The 15,648-nt window shown below is 59.1% G+C and overlaps 6 protein-coding genes across 6 annotated transcripts; 3 read left to right on the plus strand and 3 right to left on the minus strand.

Annotated features, from left to right (window-relative positions):
• Nucleotides 1-260: 260 nt before the first annotated feature.
• THITE_2106323 (uncharacterized protein) lies at nucleotides 261-1,450 on the plus strand. Its single transcript, XM_003648584.1, has 2 exons — nucleotides 261-886; nucleotides 957-1,450. The coding sequence occupies exons 1-2, from the start codon at nucleotides 595-597 to the stop codon at nucleotides 1,058-1,060; spliced, it is 396 nt and encodes a 131-aa protein (XP_003648632.1). The 5' UTR covers nucleotides 261-594; the 3' UTR covers nucleotides 1,061-1,450.
• Nucleotides 1,451-2,636, minus strand: THITE_2106324 (uncharacterized protein). Its single transcript, XM_003648585.1, has one exon. It carries the CDS (start codon nucleotides 2,186-2,188, stop codon nucleotides 1,679-1,681), a length of 510 nt encoding a protein of 169 aa, XP_003648633.1. The 5' UTR covers nucleotides 2,189-2,636; the 3' UTR covers nucleotides 1,451-1,678.
• A 1,268-nt stretch (nucleotides 2,637-3,904) lies between these two features.
• On the minus strand, nucleotides 3,905-6,805 carry THITE_2106325 (uncharacterized protein). The gene is made up of 4 exons (XM_003648586.1): nucleotides 5,996-6,805; nucleotides 5,807-5,923; nucleotides 5,600-5,728; nucleotides 3,905-5,546 (listed from the first exon to the last, which is right to left on the minus strand). The coding sequence occupies exons 1-4, from the start codon at nucleotides 6,483-6,485 to the stop codon at nucleotides 4,132-4,134; spliced, it is 2,151 nt and encodes a 716-aa protein (XP_003648634.1). The 5' UTR covers nucleotides 6,486-6,805; the 3' UTR covers nucleotides 3,905-4,131.
• A 443-nt stretch (nucleotides 6,806-7,248) lies between these two features.
• THITE_2152666 (uncharacterized protein) lies at nucleotides 7,249-8,636 on the minus strand. The gene is made up of 3 exons (XM_003648587.1): nucleotides 7,917-8,636; nucleotides 7,658-7,846; nucleotides 7,249-7,591 (listed from the first exon to the last, which is right to left on the minus strand). The coding sequence occupies exons 1-3, from the start codon at nucleotides 8,353-8,355 to the stop codon at nucleotides 7,443-7,445; spliced, it is 777 nt and encodes a 258-aa protein (XP_003648635.1). The 5' UTR covers nucleotides 8,356-8,636; the 3' UTR covers nucleotides 7,249-7,442.
• An 886-nt stretch (nucleotides 8,637-9,522) lies between these two features.
• THITE_2106335 (uncharacterized protein) lies at nucleotides 9,523-11,436 on the plus strand. The gene is made up of 6 exons (XM_003648588.1): nucleotides 9,523-9,638; nucleotides 9,717-9,749; nucleotides 9,855-10,457; nucleotides 10,574-10,923; nucleotides 11,031-11,204; nucleotides 11,284-11,436. Exons 3-6 carry the CDS (start codon nucleotides 9,881-9,883, stop codon nucleotides 11,326-11,328), a joined length of 1,146 nt encoding a protein of 381 aa, XP_003648636.1. The 5' UTR covers nucleotides 9,523-9,638; nucleotides 9,717-9,749; nucleotides 9,855-9,880; the 3' UTR covers nucleotides 11,329-11,436.
• Nucleotides 11,437-12,779: 1,343 nt separating this feature from the next.
• Nucleotides 12,780-14,855, plus strand: THITE_2083831 (uncharacterized protein; the record flags this gene model as incomplete). Its single annotated transcript, XM_003648589.1, has 1 exon — nucleotides 12,780-14,855. The coding sequence occupies one exon, from the start codon at nucleotides 12,780-12,782 to the stop codon at nucleotides 14,853-14,855; it is 2,076 nt and encodes a 691-aa protein (XP_003648637.1).
• Nucleotides 14,856-15,648: the final 793 nt, after the last annotated feature.

A 15,648-nucleotide genomic window follows, 5' to 3' on the forward strand; every position in this document is an offset into this window, starting at 1 on the left:
GTGGCACTCTCCACCGCCTTTCCGTGTTGTCTCGTGCTTGCCGTCGGTTGGGTGTACAACAGCACAGCGGGAATCAAGCTTGATTGATAGTCCTGCCGATGACCTCGCTGGGAAATCCGGTCCGCTAATCTGTCTCGGGGTGCTTGTGGGAGTTTCTTGGCGCTGGCACAGCGAATTTGTGTGTTGTATGCGACCGACTCGGCAACTTTCTCATGACGTTTCTGGCCGCCTTCCATGGTGAGTCAGGGTCTTGGGTCACCTGATCGGCGGGGTCGTGTTCAATTGGCGTAGCTAGCGTACACTAATCTGTTAGTGGGACAGTGCCGGATCGAGCGCTCACACGGACCGAGCTCCCTGACAAGCTAGGCCATTGTCGGTGGTTGTCCGTGACCGTGCGGTCGAGGAACAGCTGCGAGCTTGAGCCCAGGCAAGCCCCAACCCCACACCAAAACTCCATGTCGGCGCCTGCTTGAACGGCACCCTGTTTCTTATCGATCCGCTTCGCCAGTCGGGCAGCCGACACCGACCCCGGAACCAGACCCGAAATTTCCACAGCGCGACCGGGAACCCGGCAACGCCGCAACCCTCCTCGCCATGTCGAGCACGCCCTCGTCGGACACGGCGAGCTCGCTGTCGGCATCATCGTCCTTCGTCATCACTGACGTGCCGCGCTCGGCGTCCTCCGGCCGAGACGGAAGTGACGACGACGACGAGGATGTCGACTCGCTGCCCTCCATCTCCAGCAGCATCCTCGACTCGGAAGCCGACTCGTCCTCGGACGCGCAGCGGGAGTGGGAGGCCAGCCTGGAGCAGCTGCAGCTGCTGCTGACCATGGTTATCATGCCGTTTGCGGGGAAGTTTTTGGGTCGCAAGTTTGCGTATTGGAGTACGTCTTGCTTTTGTCCCGTACCTTTATGGTTGGAAGGCTGTTGCTGATTGCTGTGTGCGCATTCCAGGCTGGGCGAGGTACATGGAGTGGATGCATAACGTGGAGATCCGGTGGACGAGCAAGCGGACGTTCAACGCTGCTGGCGCGGCTGAGGCTGCATCCTCATTATGACGAGGCGGATTTACGGCCTGGGAGGAGCCATGAGGACGTACATATCGATTTACAGCTTGTCTTGGGCGGCCTCGTTCACCACGGCGTTACGGAATATGGGGTCGGGACATAGGAGCATTGGGATCTCCTGGCGACGAATAGATAGGATAGCCCTTTCTTTGGTTGGGCATGAAATTTCACCCATAGAAGCGATGCCGCGCTGTTCTGGAACCTCGAATGTTCCCCGGCTCAGGAACATTGGCTGGGAATAAGAGAACAAGAGCTTGCGCACTAAGCCGTCGATTTGGTATACTAACTCTACAATGATCCTGCCCTCGTGCCCCATCCATAAGCCAAGCCCAGCCAGCCGTTCGTCAGGACATCCGCATTAGATGGTAGCTTCGTCATCCGTGTCGTGCTGCCCGCATCACTAAAAGACCCGGAACCTCATAATCAGTCATGCCCATCTCGGGGATCAACCCCTATTGATATATCATCCCGCCTCCCGACGTCCCATATCCTGCCCGTATCCTGCCCGTATCCTGCCCGTACCCTGCCCATAACCAAGCCCAACTCCTCCTAATTTTTGCCAAAGTCCCTTTCTTCAGGTCCCCGCCCTACCAGCCTCATCATCCTCTTTCATACCCTGACCTGAGACATAGTCGGCCCGGACCTGATACTCCCGCCGCCGCGGCGGAAGCCGAGGAAGCCCAGCGCGAGGACGGCCGCGAAGGTGGCGAAGAGGAACCACATGAAGACGGTCGAGGCCTGCACCTCGCGGCAGCGCTTGCCGTCGTCGGCGCTGCCGTAGGCGATCCAGTTGGCGGGCTGGCCGCCCGTGTCGGCGCAGTTGACGGCCCTGAGCTTGGCGGCGAGCACGACGGCGTCGATGAAGGTGAAGAGCGTGGCGAGCGCGTCGGCGCCGAGCAGCACCAGCGGCGCCAGCGCGACGCGCTCGATCATCGCCGTCGCGAGGCCGAGCAGCGCGGCGAGCCACGACAGCACGACCACGAACATGGAGAAGTTGATGGCGGCGGTGGCGGACGAGGCGGCGGCGATGTTGCTCGCGATGATGTTGCCTACGAGGCCGGTGAGAATGACGATGAAGAGAAGCTGGAGCGCTCGGAGCAGGAGCTGTATTTTCTCCATGGTGGGCGGGCGGTCTTGTGACAGCTTGGCTGACTGCGAGCAAAAGGGTGCAAGATTCGTCGCAGTGGAAGAGTTCTTTTGGTGGTCGTTGGGGCTGTGGATTCGACTCTGGAGCTTTTGCGGTGGTGTTCGGGAAGGTATGACTCGCGGAAGCTTTATCTCTAAAACCAATCAAGGTTTGCTGGATAAGGTAGGTAAGGAGAACAGAGGGGCAACTCTGTTTACGAGCGGCGACTGTGTGTGGACAGGTAAGGGAGGTAGATGTTCACAGGTTGTTTCTTTGTGGGATGATGGAGGGCAAGCGGCAGTTGGGAAATCTGGCGAGCGGCGGGGACCAGTTGGCTTTCCCTTGAAATGGCATGTTTCCTACACCACAATTTCAGCAACCACGGCACGCGAATGACGGTGGTCCCAGGGTGGTTGGCCAGGCGGCATCATGGGAGTCGACCCGGGAAACGGCCAAAAGTGGGTCGATGACGGGAGCAGCAGGCTTCCCTTTGTCTGCCGTGGCCCTCATTGGCCGGCTCGTCTTTGTCGCCTCCACAGCAACCGCCAGCCGCCGATCCGAAAATGCAACTGCCGCAGCACTATGAGCTCAGATCCAACGGAACCTCGTTGCGCCGAACTTTCCACTGCGAGGTGCCCAACCAAATTGAGGCGCCGGCGGTTGACTGGGGAGCAGCGTGGTACAAGTGACTCTTCCTGACCTGCCAGTGCAACCCGAGAGGGCAGCTGCCAATTGTTTTTGAGCTGGACCCCGGTCCCCAAACGGCGATCCACCTCCGAGATGCACAACGGCTAACTCCCACCTAGCGGCCCCACTTCATCATGGCCCGGCAACGGCGGAGGACACTCTGCCAAGTGCATGACATCAACATGGTAATTCACGAACTTCACGACGGTATTCTCCGTCCATAGCACTCCGGATAGTGAGACAGTCTTCACAGTATACTCTATAATTGTTTTTCACATATGGTTTCTTTTCTTTTCATTTTTTTTTACTTATCATTTTGCTAAAAAAAAGAAAAAAGAAAAAAAAAACACATTCTCTCTCTTCTCCCTTCTGATGACCAAACAGGATGAGCTATTCCTGAACAAGTAGAATAGTTGCCCTCACGGCCCACGGATTCTTAATCAAGGTGAGGGTAACAGAGTGATGCGCAAAGAATATGGTTCTAGGTTGAGGCGAGAAGAGGGCGATATGCGCTCACTAAGGTATTCTGCTTATCCGTATTCTAGGTCAGAGACAAATGATGGAGGAGAAACAGACTCCCATGAGCAAGTCCCATGCTGCCCGCCTGCCATACTTCTTCTTCTAACGTCTGACCCGGTGTCAGTCGCCATGGCTTCGACTGTCTGTCGCCTATCTTCTATCGTCTATGCCTTATCACCTCTTGTAGTCCAGTCTCCGCCGGCCCAAGCCCAGGACAATCCCTACCTGACAGACCAGGAGGGGCGCACAAAGCAGTTCCCACGGCGCTATTGTTGAACAGGGCACGCGGCCTCATGCTCCTGGCTTCGTAGGCCACTCCATCCCGGGGCATAAACACGTGTGTTGCTTATGGATGTGGGTGAGCACCAAGGCTGATGCTCCTCCCGTAGGTATGTTCATGGATTGCCGGCGTCTCGATTCCGCTGGGGAAGAGCCTTGACAGCGCTGAGGTGTTTTTTAAGGGACCGAACAGGGCCGTGTTCCTCGACCTGAATAGTACCTGAGGACCGCAAGACGGCGGCGCGCAAGCTGCTACTCGAGGACCACCAGTAGCTGAATGCCTAGGAGATAGCGGGCTAAAAGAGCCCGAGCTGAGACAGCATCAACCCGCGCGATAAGCCGCAGGCACAGCAAGGAACACATCAGAGGGTATCGCTAGCTCTCTTACCCTCAACCAACCCTGATCCTCTGACTTCATGCTCATTTCCAGGTAGATTTACCTACCAGGTAGCTACCACAACTCATACGAAACCGCCGCCGCTACCCCCTCTCCACCCTGTTCGACACCCGCCCCTGCCTCCTTCCCCCCCACTCTCTTCGAATCCGCCACCACCGACCCATTGACAGCACTCACGTCCCTGAAGTACAGCTCGTCCCCGTCCGCCGTGCCGAACCAAAACACCTGCCGCGCGTCGCCGAACCCGCTGCTCTGCTTGCCGTCGCCGCTCTGGTAAAACGAGCCGGTGCCCTCTTTACTGGTCCGCAACACCGCCACCACCGCCCCGCCACTACCGCTACCGCTGCCACTACCGCTGCCGCTGTGGCCAGAGAACGCCTCCAGCCCGGTGGGAAACACGCTGGCGCCCGACACGGCAAGCTGCTTGCCCTGCGCGAGGCGCGCCCACAGAGTAAGATTGCCCTGCGGCGAGACGGCGGCGGAGGAGTTGGCGGCGAGCGGGTAGGCGTAGGTGGTGGCGTAGCGGGCGCCGCGCGGGAGGTCGGCGCGGTCGGCGCCCTGGATGGACAGCGTGTTGCGCTGGTTGTAGCCGAAGGCGGAGAGGTGGCCGTCGTTGGTGTACCGCAGGGATTGGGTCCAGGTGGCGGAGGAGGAGGAGGTCAAGTTGGGCTGGGTGCGGAGGTTGCGGGCGGTGATTTGCAGGGAGCGCGAGACGGTGGTGGAGTAGGTGAGCGTTTCGTTGGTGCCGTTGGCGGCGGTGGTGATGGAGCGGCTGATGCTGATGACCGGGGGTGGTTCGTCGATGGTGGGGGGGTCGCCGGTGGTGATGGACGAGGGGTCGTCGTCGAGCCAGACGAAGATCTTGCCCGTGACGTACCAGCTCTCGTTGACCGTCTCGGTGAGGTGGGCCGAGGCGGTGGTGCCTGTGTCGTTCAGGCCGGCGACGCGGATGGTGAAGGTGTGCTGCTGGCCGTCGCAGAGCAGCGGCAGGAACGGCGTGATGTCGATCTCGTGCTCCCGGAGGTCGAACGCCTCGATGCCCACTATGGGGCGGTGCAGCGAGGGGACGACCCCGCCGGTGAAGATGACCGGAAAGGGCCATTGCAATCCGGCAAGCTGGCCGTCGATGAGCACCTGGACCTCGCGGAACGGACTCAAGCCCGGAAGTGCACCGGCTGTCGAGTTGAAGGTGTAGACGTCGCTCTGTAGGACGTTGTTCCACCAGAACTCTTCGTTTGCCTGGCCGTTGGCTGAGACGGAGAATACAGCACGATGGACGTTCCGCGGGAAGCTGATGGTGTTGGTGGCGTTCTGGGCCGGCAGAGTGAACTGGCTGACCGAGTTGTTGGCGCCCTGACGAGCCGAGATTGGGATGATCAGATCGCTTGGAGGTGCCTGATCAGTCTCGACAGGGCTGTTGAAGAAGATGGCTGTCAGAGTGGTGTTGTAGATGCCCGTGTACTTGTCGTCTGCAGCAAGTAAGCAACGGCCGGACGGAGCCCCCTGTGTTATAGCTACTCACTGATCAGGTTTCCAAGATCGAAGATGATCTTTTGCGGAGACTTCCAAAAATACATGTAGTGGGTCATATCCTTGAGATATATCCAACTAATTCCTGGAGGCACGGTCGGCTCAGCTGTTGAGGTTCTCCCTGTTCCTGGGGGTCAGATTTGGCTCGTCAAGACGGGCTTGGGCATGTCCCCTGCCCTGTGTTCGAAGAAAGACTCACAAACTTCGGTATCACCAAAGTACATGATGGCAAGGCGGTCGTACTGCCGACCCTCGCTCACGACACTAAAGTTGAGCACAACCCGGTTGAATTCACAGTCAGGCGGTGTATAGTCCCCTGATAGATGAAAGATTAGATCACCGCAGCGAGAAGAGCATGCTCAGAAAAAAAAATGAGGCCCCAGCTTACCAACGAACGGGGCATTGTAGCTCCAGGCGAAGTCGTGCCTCATCAGCAGAACGGTGCACAGCTCGGGCGAGTAGTCCTCCCCGGCGCGCGTGGATCCGTCGCTCTCGGCAGGGCCGCCGGGCATCAGAACCGGCTGGTCGACCTCGAAAACCTTGAGCACGGTGCGCGTCGGGGCTGCGGCCGACGTGGTTCCGGTGCCCGTGTCGTCGTCGACGCCGACGTCGACGGTGGGCGACCGGCTGATGACCGCTTGGGATGCGAGCCCAGGGTAACCTGTGTGGGCTTGGAGGCTTGCATGATTCGTGAATGACAGCGTCGCTGCGAGGCCCTGGCCGGATGTCCACCATACTGTGGCCAAGAGGGACAGGACGACAGCAAAGGTCCCCAGCCATGACAGGGCGCGGCGTCTTGGGGGTTCCTCGTCAAACTCGTAGCCATGGCCGTTCTCGAGCGAAGGAAGGGCTCGCTTCTCGAGGTCCGGAAGAGCCATGGTGAATTCCTCAAGAGGAAGCGTCCTGGTGTCCAAGGCGCGGGGAAGATCACCCGCGGCGATTGCGAACCGGGGGCCTACACCGTCGGCGTTGGACGGACGGGGGAGACGCAGATCGCAAATGAGGTGGGCGTGTTCCGTAGTTGGCATACAGATAACGTTCCTGCCTACCTATGTTACATACATACCCCGACCCAGAGCGAATGGCACGTGGATGATTGATGCCGTCATCCCGGCTGCTTAGCACAGATATGGGATATGGTGAGATGCGAATTGCATTTCTGTGTTGATTCTGGGACGGTCACTGCAGAAGGTCTCGGCTGTTAACACCAGCGGTTTAATTAACCAAGCAGCCGATGCAGGCCAGATTAGGAAGGAAGGGAACGGCTTGGCGCTGGCTGGATGACTTATCGCAAGGGTGGGGCGATGCCTTCCACTATGCTGGTTTCCGCAGTTGCTTCAGTCGCTCCAACAGGACGTCGTTGTGTGAAGAGACATATCGCGTACATTTGCTATTTCCATCGCGAAGGTTAAGGTGAAGACAGCCAAGAGCTGTTTGGGCGATTGGGCTCCGGTATGCAGCTCAAGCCCGGACCTGGGCGGACGCAGCCAGGTACTGCTCCCGTTCAAGCTCCGGGGATGCCCGGCTCTACTGTGTACGGATACATGGTACCCTTCATACGACCTCGGAAGCACACCGGCACCAACCTCCCCTATGTGCTGATCGGGTACTTGACCACGAAGGCTGCAGCCTGTCCGAGCCTTGGGATGGGATGTGTGGTGGAATTTCTATGCAGTGAATAGTACACGGTGATGGTACAGATTACAGTCTACTTGTATGCGGAGATGCCGGTTCCCCCGTGCAAATGCAGTTGCCGCTCGCCGAACGCCGCCGTCCCAAGATGCAACCCCTCGACGCTGGCAGCCTTGCTGCCGAGAGTGCGGATGGTGTCTACCTCACCGCTTGGCCTTTCGCGCGCCAATCTGCCAACCCCACGACCGGAGCACTTTGACCACCTTCGGGGTGACCGCAGCCGTCAGCGGCACGCGCAAGAAGATGAAGCTCTTGTGGACGGCATAGGCGAGCGCAAGTTGCGTGGCCAGGCCTGAAGAGGAGTGAGCGTCAGCCTGTTGCATCGCGCGTCTCCGGGATTCGCGAGGCTGATACTCACTTGCACCCTCTTGCTTGCTCCTCTGTTCGGCCTCCTCGACACCGTGGTAGATAACGGCGAGCTCCGCAGTTTCGCCGGCTCGCTCTCTCCTGGCCTCCTCAAGGGCTTGGCGGTATTCCCGCCACCAAGCCTGGACTCGTTCGGGAATCACTTTCTGGACGTTCGACACCACGATATGCTCGAGATGGGCTGGCGGGCAGAAGCCCGCGAGTTAGCGCGGATTCTGACCGGACGATGCAGAGCCTGCCAGGGTGCTTACCAATCTTCTCGGTGCCCACGGTGCGGACAAGCAGAAAGCAAAACGGAAAGTCCAGCACCGACAAGCCCAGGTATACCCCGACCGACGTCCACCCATACTCCTTCGACAGTTTTTTTAGCCTTGCGCTGAGCGACAGCGACTCCTCGCCGGCTTTATTCCCGTTCTTCGTGTCATCTGCGCGCCGCGGGCGCGAAGTATGGAATGCCCGTCTCGGCCTAGCAAGCGGCGTCTTCAACGGCCTGAGCTGGGTGCGAGCGACCACGGACCGCGAGGTCCTCAGCTGCGACATCATTGCCCTCTGGTGCCACGGAGCGGCTGGCGCCCTGGCCGACGCCCTACCCATCCATATTCTCCTGCCAGCAGTGCCCCGCGAAAAGATCCGCGGCGCCGCGCTTCCTCCCAAAAGGGCGTCGAAGACCCCGAATGCGCTTCGTAGCATCGCCGTTGTGTGCGCTCGACCGCGCCGGAGTCTAAGAGGGTCGGAAATGTCAACAAAATGTCAACCGACGCTTGAACCCAGCAGTGACACGGCTTCCGCGCTTCCCGGAGTTATCCCCGATGGCCAGTCGCACCGGTTCGTCAAGTGTACGGCGAGGTGCTCTCGCAGCCGGCCCGGGACAGCTCAGAAAACGGGTCGCCGGGTTAGTGAGATTGCGGCTGGATCAAAGGCGAAACGCCCATTCGTACACTCAAATCGATGGGTTGGCGGGCCGCGGATCGAGGGTGGTTGGGTACGGATCGCTGTCAGGCGCTCTTGGGGACAAATTTTATGACGCCGCCCCGAGCTCCCGAAGCTTTGCGCGGAAAACCGGTGATGCAATCCTTCCGGCAGGCAGGGTCCTCCGGGCTCGCCCATTGGGCAATCCGCCCGGCTCGGGCATGTCTGTGGACCGCTTGACATGGCGTGGTCTCGACTGAGCCATCAGGTATCGAACGGCTGGCAGCTGCCACAGCCCGCTGACAGCTGGCTACCTAACTCCCACCAGGTTCAGCGCTTTGCCTGGGCTTTCAAACCTCGAACCTCTCTCATTGACTTCGGCAGCATGCCGTCGGGTAAACGATTTCGCCGCTTGAATGACGAGCAGTGCATGTCTCATGAATCGTCAACCTCAAAGACGAAGCCACACTGTCTTCGCCGCCATTCAGTGACCCTTTACCACGGAGGTAATCGTCGAACCCCGCCATGGCTGTCTTGGGATGCAGTTGCTGTGGCTTGGCCAGCCAATCGCTGGCTCGGTGACAAGTCGCTCTCTTCTAACAGCGCAGTAAGCGCCGTACCCTCGTCAATCAACTCTCCCTCCGCGCCTCCGTTACGGCCGAGGGGCTTGCTGATTGGAGCGCCATGCCGTTCCGCTCTCGATTTAGGTAGCTCGGCGACTGCAGTGCCACGGCCGGCAGCAGGGTGCTCGGCCCTGTCCGCGCAATGGTAAAAAGGAGCTGCAGGACACGCTGAGCTCCTTTGTCCTCGCTGGCGGCATGTTGCCTTGTCTTCGTCGGCGAGTGCCATCATCTGCGATTTCCACTCATTTTTGCTTTGACTGCGTTCGTGAGCTCCGAGCGATTCGCACTTGAACCTCTGATCCTGCAAGCGAGGGGTAGCTCTGTGAGTGGGGTGCGGTTCACAGATCAGCCCGTCCAACAGTCCACCACCGCTCCTGGCCAGCTCACAACCAACGAGCACCATAGCGCTGTAGACGCGGATCTCGCGTTGAATAACGAGATGTCAGGCTACTACCCTCGTAAGTATCCGGATTGACCGGTTTGCACCGGCAGGGCAGTGAGGCTGACCTCTCAATCTAGCCCCTCCTGGAGCTGGCGGTGCTGCCGCTGGAGGTATGTTCCCGTGAAACTCGGCCTCCCAAAACCAAGACGTGGAATCTCTCTTGGATATTGCGGCAGAAAGCAGGCACGGTGCTGACGGGCACCATCTCTGCACAGGACAGAACAGCTATCCGCCTCCTCCTATGTCGGCGCCCCCTACCCAGACGACGTTCTCGTACCCGGCGCCCCCGTCCGCCTCCCAGCCCAAGAACTACCCTCCTCCGCCCCAAGCTGCCCCGACTCCGACTCCGCCACCAAGCACCTCAACCCCTTCGTATCCGCCTCCTCCACAACAACAGCAGCAGCAGCCCCAACAACGCTACCCACCGCCGCCCCAGGCGTCTCCCTCCCCCGCCCCACAGGGCGCTATCCCTCAGCACCTGCGGAGCCCGTCGGCTGCGTCACACAGCTCGTCCCAGGCCGCACCACAGTTTGCGCCTCCTCCGACATACCCACATGAGGAAGACGACGGAACGTACCCAGCGGAAAAGCAGCAGCAGCAGCAGCAGCAGCAGCCGGGGCCGGCCCCGGTCACTGACCCGGCCGGGGCAGCCGGCATGTTGATGGGAGCACCTGCTGCCGGCCACTTCACGGGCGCCAGCGTGATCGTCGACGACGTGGGCACCTTCAACGGCGGCAGCTACCGGATCAGCCACCGGGACTGCAACACCATCCTGACCATCCAGCTGGCCATCGGGTGCCCAATCCACGCCAAACCAGGTATGCGCGCTGCTACCTACAATCCTCATATGCTCCCGCAAGCAATGACATGACGGGACACCACCCCACTCCAACTGCTATCTGGCACTCCCGCTAACACAACCGCGCACGGCTAGGCGTCCTGATCGCCATGTCGCCGTCGATCGTGCTCAAGGGCGCGTACAAGTTCAGCGTCAAGAAGCTGGTCGCGGGCGGCGAGATGGGCCGGTCGACCTTCACGGGGCCCGGCGAGCTGGTGCTGGGGCCGCCGATGCTGGGCGACATCACGAGCCTGCGGCTGACGGGCCGCGAGACCTGGTCCGTCAGCCACGACGGCTACCTCGCGTCCACGGAGAACGTGGTCAAGGACTACAAGCTCCAGGGCCTCAGCAAGGCCATGTTCAGCGGCGAGGGCCTGTGGGTGTACAAGATCACCGGCACCGGCCTCGTGTGGCTGACCAGTTTCGGGGCCATCATTCGGAAGGATGTGCGTTTTTTTTTTTTTTTTTCTTTTTTTTCGTTTCCTTTCTCCACGTTTCCCATTCCATTCTGGAGAGACACTGACGTGATGGTGGCGGTGCGGTAATGCTGCAGCTCGCCGAGGGCGAGAAGTACATCGTCGACAACGGCCACCTCGTCGCCTGGAACACCAAGTACGTCCTCGAGCGCGTCGCTTCGGGCGGCATCATCTCGGGCTTGGCGTCCGCCGAAGGCCTGGTCTGCAAGTTCACCGGCCCGGGCACGGTGTTCATCCAGACCAGGAACGCGGTATGTCGCTCTCTGTCGTTACCCCCCAGTGATTGGAACGGTAGCCTGGCGAGACTAGCTTGCTAACGCCTTTTTGCAGAAGTCGTTCACGGCCTTCATGTCCGGGCAGCAGGCGACGATGTGAGCTGGAGAGGGAACAGTCTTTGGCTGGGAGGGCATGACGAGTGATGATGACGGTTGCGAACGGATCTTTTGCGGGATCTTTTCGATATCGGTGCCTTGTGTCGTATCGGGGCAGGTTTTTGGGATAATTCGAAGCCATTGTTTAAAACCCTTGTCCGGGCTTGCCCGTGGTCTTTGAAAGGAGCCGAGAACATGACTCTCTATGTCAACCCTAACCCTACATCTTTCCCCTGAAAACGGCAGCATTCTCAGCACAGAGCAGGTACACCGGTGATGAGATGGTGTACACCGTCTGCGAGGACTCGCGGTCATGTGGCAGACCGCGTTCTGGCCGCTGGGTGGCGTTCTCTTTCTTGCTCATGCATGATGTGGTGTCCTGCAAGTTGAACGTACTGCGTCCCCCTGACGCAGCGCCCGAGTCACCGGGCCAACCTGGCCGTACTTGTTGACTGCAATGCCCGCAGGTCATCCGGGCTTCCAGAAATGTGATGGAAATTCGGAGTTTGCCCGTGAATTGGAAACTGCTGGGAGAGAGACCCGGTGAGCCTTTACCTAGGAGTGAAATGTCGCCGGATTCCTGCGAGATGGAATACGGACATGCCCGTCTGGAATCACTCAAGGTATTGTTTACGGCAGTTGTGAGTTGACCTTGTTTGTTGACCTTACGGGCTCCGTGTTCCATCCTGTCCCCGTAGTCCCGAAGCACTTATGATGTGATGCGCAAGTACAATCCTGAGCAGCGCCTATGATGGCCGCTCTATGATTTCAACCTCCCGTCCCTTCACACCCGAAAATCAACAAATACCCCCAGGGATTTACGTACCTTCCCCCGCCAACCGCCACCCATCGGAGCTCCCACACTCTCCGTCCCTGCGTGCTGCATCTGCATATGCGGAATACCACCGGGAAAGTAGAAAACAATGATCTCATGGCCGGTGCCTGCATCGGCTTCCGGCGGCTGCATCTGCAGCCGCCGGCGTTCCTGTTAGGGCAGGCACAACATGCCGAGGCGGTGCAATGCTGCCACATGAGCTCCTAGGATGAGACTCGCCCCTTCCCCGTGGGCACTATAAATGCATGGCTTGGGTAGCCAAAGCGTTATCCCATTCTCATCGCCAATCCAAACTGCTTCCTTCAAGCCTTCCAGCGGAAGTCTGTCGCACTCCCAGCCAGCCCAGCCAGCCGCTCGTCAACCAGCAGCCAGCCATTTTGGGTACTCTGTGCATATCGTCTCTCCCACAGACTTACGGCATCTCTTGTTCATCTCGGCGTTCGTCCTGAGCGCCAGAGCGTTGTTTTGGGATCGACCGTCGACGAGAAGCGAGTCCATCTGCGACGCCGCCCCCGTTGCCGCCATCCTGCCGCACCATCCATCGCCTGGATCTCAATTGCTCCCTTCTCTCAAGAACCCGCTATCGACAAGATCGCACGCCTCGTTACGAACCTGACAAGATGGCAGGATACGTCAAACAGACCTCTTCTGCCGGAAAGGCAGCCCGCACAATTCTGTGTGGCCTGAAGATCAACACCAGCCCGCTAGACACGGCCCAACCAGACGCAAAGTCCCCGGCCATGGCGTCGACCGACTGGCGCAGGAGAGCGGCCGCCGTCTCAGCTCCAGAGACAAGTGCGAAGAAGCCCCTGCAACGCAGCAAGGAGAGTTGCGATGGAAGCTACGACCAACCTTCACAGTTCCGCCTTCGCCTGGATAAGTCATTCTCGGGTCTTGATCAGTACCGCCATACCAAAAAGAGGCAGGCGCCGTGGGAAGCGGCACTCTCCGCTCCCGCGTGGCCGATGTCTCCTTCATCGCCATCAGTATCCGCGGATGAGCGCCACAACGTGATCAATATCCGACTATGGAGCGTCAACCCTATCACCACGAGTGTGAATGGCGAAGACATCGCGATTCCCAACCGCTTTGCTCTCGATATCGTCCCCGTTCACCCTGACGCTCCGGGCTTTGTGGTGGGAGAACTGCGGCCCCTCAACGGCTCAGTCACCTCATTTCGCACGTCATCGGAGGACTCTGAGAAGCTTCTGGCTGAGCTTCGAGGGCTGGTGGGCTGTCCTCAATGCGGCTGTGCTTTGGCAAATCCGACTTCGAATGAGCAGCACGGCTTCTCCCCGCCTGCCCGGCCGCGAGACGTGACAGATGCCACCATCTCCAGCGCTTTCGGATCCTCCCAGTCAGACACCGAGACGCATTCTCGTCAGGAGCGGATGGAGCCTCCGAACGACGAAGAGAGGCGCTTCCAAACCTTGCTCAAACGACTCCAACAACCACCTTCGACCCGCAGAATTGGCGGTATGGCATCGAACTCTCGGCCGTTCGTCGATCCCGCAATCGTCGCCATGAAGGTCAAGGAGACTGCTGGTAATCGCCAAAGCAACGAAGCCACCAACAACTGCGAGGCCCTCCACCTCGACAACAGGGGTGGTGAGCTGCAGCCGCAGTCTGCGGACTCTGGCTACGCCTCCAACTCCAGTGGAAACAGCTCCAGTGACCGTTCAGCCGCTTTGGGTGCCAGTCCCCTGAACGGGCCCATTAGCACGCCCAAGGAGCCATTGGCGGGCAGTGATCGAGTCAAGACGTTGAATCCGACTGCCGCCGAATTCAAGTCGACGCGCCAAGACGATGTCGTTCGATGCCTTTCACCGAAGAAGTTCTCTCGGCCGCCGCTTACCAACATTTTTCCGAACGTCATCCCCAGTCATCCGCCACTCGCACAACCCGTGGTACACGAGAGCGCTCTTCCTCTGCTGTCTCCGGCCGGCGGTGGCTCTACTGTTCCAGGACACGGTTCTTTGGGCGGCGTTGAGAACTGGCCTACGATCGGCAGCGCCGTCTTCGCCGAGTCGTTGCGGTACGTTCGGCCGGGGGCCATGAATGGCATTGTCCCCAATGGACTTGCTTCGATCAGCACGCCGCCGCAGCATATCATTGCTCCCGCACAACTGGGCGTCGCCTCAATGAATGGCCCGGCATTGGAAGCGAACCTGCCTCTTACCAGCGTTTTCCACACTTTCCCACCGGCCCCGGCAAGCTCCCTGCCTGCTTATGCGCATACTCAAGCAGCAGGACTCCACTCATTCCTGCCTGGAACTGTACCCCTTGGAAGGCTGCCCCAGCAACAAGCCGGGCACGTGGTCAACGGCAAGCCGAGCAGGCCGTACTTCCCTGTAACCACGAAGCCACGCGACCACGATCCAGTCAAGCAGCAGTTATACGAGGCTTACCTGGAGTGGCGCAAGGCCAACGAGCCTGGGTACCACCTAAAGTGCAAGATGCGCCAGGCCCAGCGCGTGATGCGGCAGTACCAGCTCCAGCAGGACAAGTCGGCCAGCCGGGAGCCCGCCGGCTGGAAGGCCGTTAAGGAGCAGGCCAAGGCGGCCGTGGGCGCCGCGGCAGCCGCGGCGGCAGCGGAAAAGAGGCGCCAGCAGGAGTCTGTGAGGGAGGAGCTGAGAGTCAAGGTCAAGGAGCTGAGCCAGAACTCTAAGAAGGGAAGTGGCGAGGGCAAGCAGTGAAGGCCAGAGGGACGCGGGGAAGCGAGCCGAGAGTTGGCTTACAGTGGACGCATTGTGCCACCTCTTTGCTCGACGAGACTGAGTCTTCGGCGGCCTCTGATCCTAGATTGCATCGGTTAGGGGTTGGACCTGGGACTACATCACGGATGTTTTATATGGTTGCTTTTGTTACCAAGGTTGTAGAGTACGGGGCTCGTTTGCAGGCAGGGGCTTGGTAAGCATGGGCTTATCACAGGGGTGTCACTCCCCTTGGAGCCGGCTGGCCTCTTCTTCCTCTCCTCTTTTTTGCCTTGTTGTTTTTACTTTCTTTGTTTCCTTCTTTTCTCCCGTCTTTCTTAGCTCTCTAGCCGCTTCATGGATATTTGTCAGGTCGTTGGCTAGGTATCCCAACGGCAGTGCAGCCATCGGCTTCGGATCAGGCATCGTTAGTACATAGCCGCAGCATAGGACAATGAATGAAACTTTGGCGAGTTTACAGCATCGTTGATGTGGTTATGTGTTCTTCATGGCTGTTGGTGCTGAATGGAGATGATATGAAGTGTGTTATGTATCGGTAGAGCGAAGGATAGATTTATTATAGAACGGAGATGATATGAAGTGTGTCTGTATCAGTTTGAGAGCACAGGACAGATCTGTTGCATGCACTAAGTAATTGTCAGGGAGAGAGAGTCTGGTATGACTGCTGGGCGGCTCGGTGTAGGTGATTCCTGGCTTTGGATTCTGTATGTCGAAGTTGATTCCTTCACTGCTGGACAATGTGTCTGAGCGAGCGTTGAAACCGCCCGGACTTGTC

The sequence above is a fragment of the Thermothielavioides terrestris genome, chromosome 1, assembly GCF_000226115.1.
Source record: "Thermothielavioides terrestris NRRL 8126 chromosome 1, complete sequence".
In the NCBI taxonomy this organism is placed as follows: Eukaryota; Fungi; Ascomycota; class Sordariomycetes; order Sordariales; family Chaetomiaceae; genus Thermothielavioides; species Thermothielavioides terrestris.